Below are 3,156 nucleotides of genomic sequence, written 5' to 3'. Positions count from 1 at the left end.
TAAATGCAGGGTAGAAAAGATGCTGGTAGATATATAACATATAATCTGGACTTACGCATGAACAAATACATGTATATATATATATATATGTACATAAGTCCAGATATATATATGCCATATATCCACATAAGCTAGTAGCAAAGACATTCTATTAAATGTTATTGAAAAGGGATATCATTAATCTGAATTATGCTTATAAAGAACAACCTAACACCTTTTTTTGGAATTAAAAGAGAATCAGCAAGAGGAAGGGGTTAAGTAACTATAGAGTGTCACAAATCACAGAGGTAGGTAATTATGGGAGTGAGAGCCTTAGTGGTATCAGTAGGACGGTGTACAGAATTAGTGGTGAGAGAGGAAAGGTGGAGTGGACTTGAAGATGAATCACTCATTAAATTTAGCAAATGGAGTGTAATAATAAGTAACATTAATGGACTTTGAGGCACAAAACATCTAAACTCTTGTTGATTTTCATGTCTCTCTGAGCCACTCACTGCATGCTATGACATTCTATCAACTTAACATTATTTGGACTTTGGTAATGTACATTTGAAGCCCTATTTGAAGTTTATTAGTTTTGGTTATTAGTGAAGTTTTCCAGATTGCCCAACCACATACAAACATAGTTAGAAAGGACCCATAGAAGGCATCATAGACAATGAGAGGCAACTTGCCTTTGCTCCCTCTAAGCACACTAAGCTAAGCATCTCTTATAGTTTGGCCCTGTCTTCATTGTCTTAACACCTTTGTCATTTTTACCCTGTTTCTCCTATTTCTTTTTATTTCTTTCTGTGACATGAAAGTTGAATCTCCACAAGAAGCAAAATTCACCAGGCTTCAAATAAGTGGAAAGAAAAACCTTTTGAGGGCTGCAGAATTCCTAGAATTTGCCTCTGTTCACTCAAACACAAATCTGCCTATACTATCAAGCTAAATTCAATATGGGTCTCCAGGCTATCAAGCTGTATAAGGATCAAAAACATAGTAATCAAGTTCTATTCAGAGGCACTATGTATTTTAGCACTTAATGCATTTATAAAGTCACACTGAAGAATGTACAAGCCTGTGAAATGTTTTCATTTTTGTTTTCTCCTTTAATTATTTAAGTATGATAGGAATGCCTGATTAAAATTCCTTGTGTGTTTTTGACTAGCAAAGACAAATATTTTAAGTAGATTATCAGGTTCTCCCACCTTAAGTCATTAAAACAGTAGGGCAAATGGGGTGCTGGGGTGGTTCAGTCAGTTAGGCGTCTGACTCTTGATTTTGGCTCAGGTCATGATCTCATGGTTTGTGAGATCGAGCGAGCCCCATGTTGGGCTCTGCACTGACAACATGATCCTGCTTAAGATTCTCTCTCTTCCTCCCTCTCTGTCCCTCCTCTGCTCTTATGCATGCATGCACACTCTCTCTCAAAATAAGCAAAGATTTAAAAATAAATAAATGAAAGATTAGGGCAATTATAACTGCAAAAAAATTTTAATACTAATCAACACATAGCAATATCTAATCTGCACAATCTTGTCATTTTAATGAAAGGAGAATAGATATTAGTATGAGATCTAAGCTTTTCTCTTTAACATTTTTCTCAGTGAATCTATGACTTTTTTATTTCTCAAGCTATAGATAATTGGATTTAACACAGGAATTATGACAGTGTAAAATAGAGAGTCCATCATATCTTGATCATCTGCTTGTGCAGATACAGGGCGCACATACATGAAGAGAAGAGGACCATAGTACAAAAAGACAGATAAGAGATGGGTTCCACAGGTGGAGAAGGCTTTCCTTATGTCTTGTAGAGACTTCTTTTTTAAGATTGTAAAGAGAACTGATGTGTAAGAGACAAGAACAGTCAGAATGGTGAACATCTGAATTGATCCAGAAAAAATAAATACTATCAGAACATTAATAGAAGGATCAGTACAAGAAATTTTAAATAATGGCATGATGTCACAGTAAAAGTGATGTATTATGTTAGAATTACAGAACGTTAATCTGAATAAAAAGCCTGTATGAATTATGGCATGAAGAAGTCCACCTACAAATGATGAAACTAATAGCTGCATGGATAGTCTACTGGTCATAATTACTGGATAAAGTAAAGGCTTGCATATGGCCACATATCGATCATATGCCATTGTTGCCAGCAGAAAACATTCTGTGGTGGCACTCATTACAAAGGAAAAAAATTGTATCGTGCATTCAGAGAGAGAGATCATCTTGCCCTTGGCAAAGAAGTTGACCAACATCTTGGGGGTCACTGTGGATGATAGCCAAACATCCACAAATGCCAGATTCCCAAGGAAAAAGTACATGGGGATGTGAAGCTGAGGCTCATTGCATATGAGAGAAATCAGACCAAGGTTTCCCACAATGGTGATGAGATATATAACTAGGAATACCAGGAACAAAGGAATTTGCCACTCTGGTTGATATGTAAGTCCCATGAGAACAAACTCTTTTAGCTCTGTTGCATTTTTAGTTCCCATATTCTTAATAGATGGCATCTGAAATTAAAAGCATTAAATGTAAAAAGAACATTCATTAAGGTTTATAAAAGAAAATTCAGTGAGGGTAACTGAAATAAAACCGTACACTAGCCTGAAGACCCTTTAATTTTATTTACTCTTACATGGAAGCTATTTGGGGGAATTGTTATGTTGGAAAAAACACAATTATTTCAATTCAAAATATGTAAAGAATAAGCAGATTTAGAAGACAGGAAAAACATTCTGAACATGAGCAAACTTATGGAGTAACAATTGAATGAAGTAGGGAAATTCTGTGTGTAGAACATTGATGCAGCATCAAAAGTGCAGATGTTAGAAGGGTTTGGATTATACAGAGTTGAATGCCCTGTGAAATATCTTCAATTTTATTTTCCAAACAATAGGCATGGGCTGAAAGTTTTAAGACGTGGAATGACATCATCAGATATTTGTTAAATTAAATGTTTACTAGTAGTAAATAGGCTGAAGGGAGGGGACAGTAGAGTTAAGGATACTAATCAGGAAGCTGTTACTAATGTCCAGTGATTCCCAAACCAAATTATACATCAGAATTGTCTAAGGGAGTTTTTGTACAAAATACAGATTGTGAGATATTAATGTAGAGATTAATTTGGTAGCTCATAATTTCGTTGTAATAATATGC

General features: G+C 35.2%; 1 protein-coding gene across 1 annotated transcript; it reads right to left on the bottom strand.

Moving 5' to 3' along the window:
* Nucleotides 1-1,562: 1,562 nt before the first annotated feature.
* Nucleotides 1,563-2,492, bottom strand: LOC125920870 (olfactory receptor 5H2-like). The gene has a single exon (XM_049628054.1). The coding sequence runs from the start codon at nt 2,490-2,492 to the stop codon at nt 1,563-1,565; it is 930 nt and encodes a 309-aa protein (XP_049484011.1).
* Nucleotides 2,493-3,156: the final 664 nt, after the last annotated feature.

This window comes from Panthera uncia, chromosome C2 (genome assembly GCF_023721935.1).
Source record: "Panthera uncia isolate 11264 chromosome C2, Puncia_PCG_1.0, whole genome shotgun sequence".
Lineage (NCBI taxonomy): Eukaryota > Metazoa > Chordata > Mammalia > Carnivora > Felidae > Panthera > Panthera uncia.
Note: the sequence above shows the minus strand (reverse complement) of the source record. Positions and strands in the feature narration are given on the sequence as shown.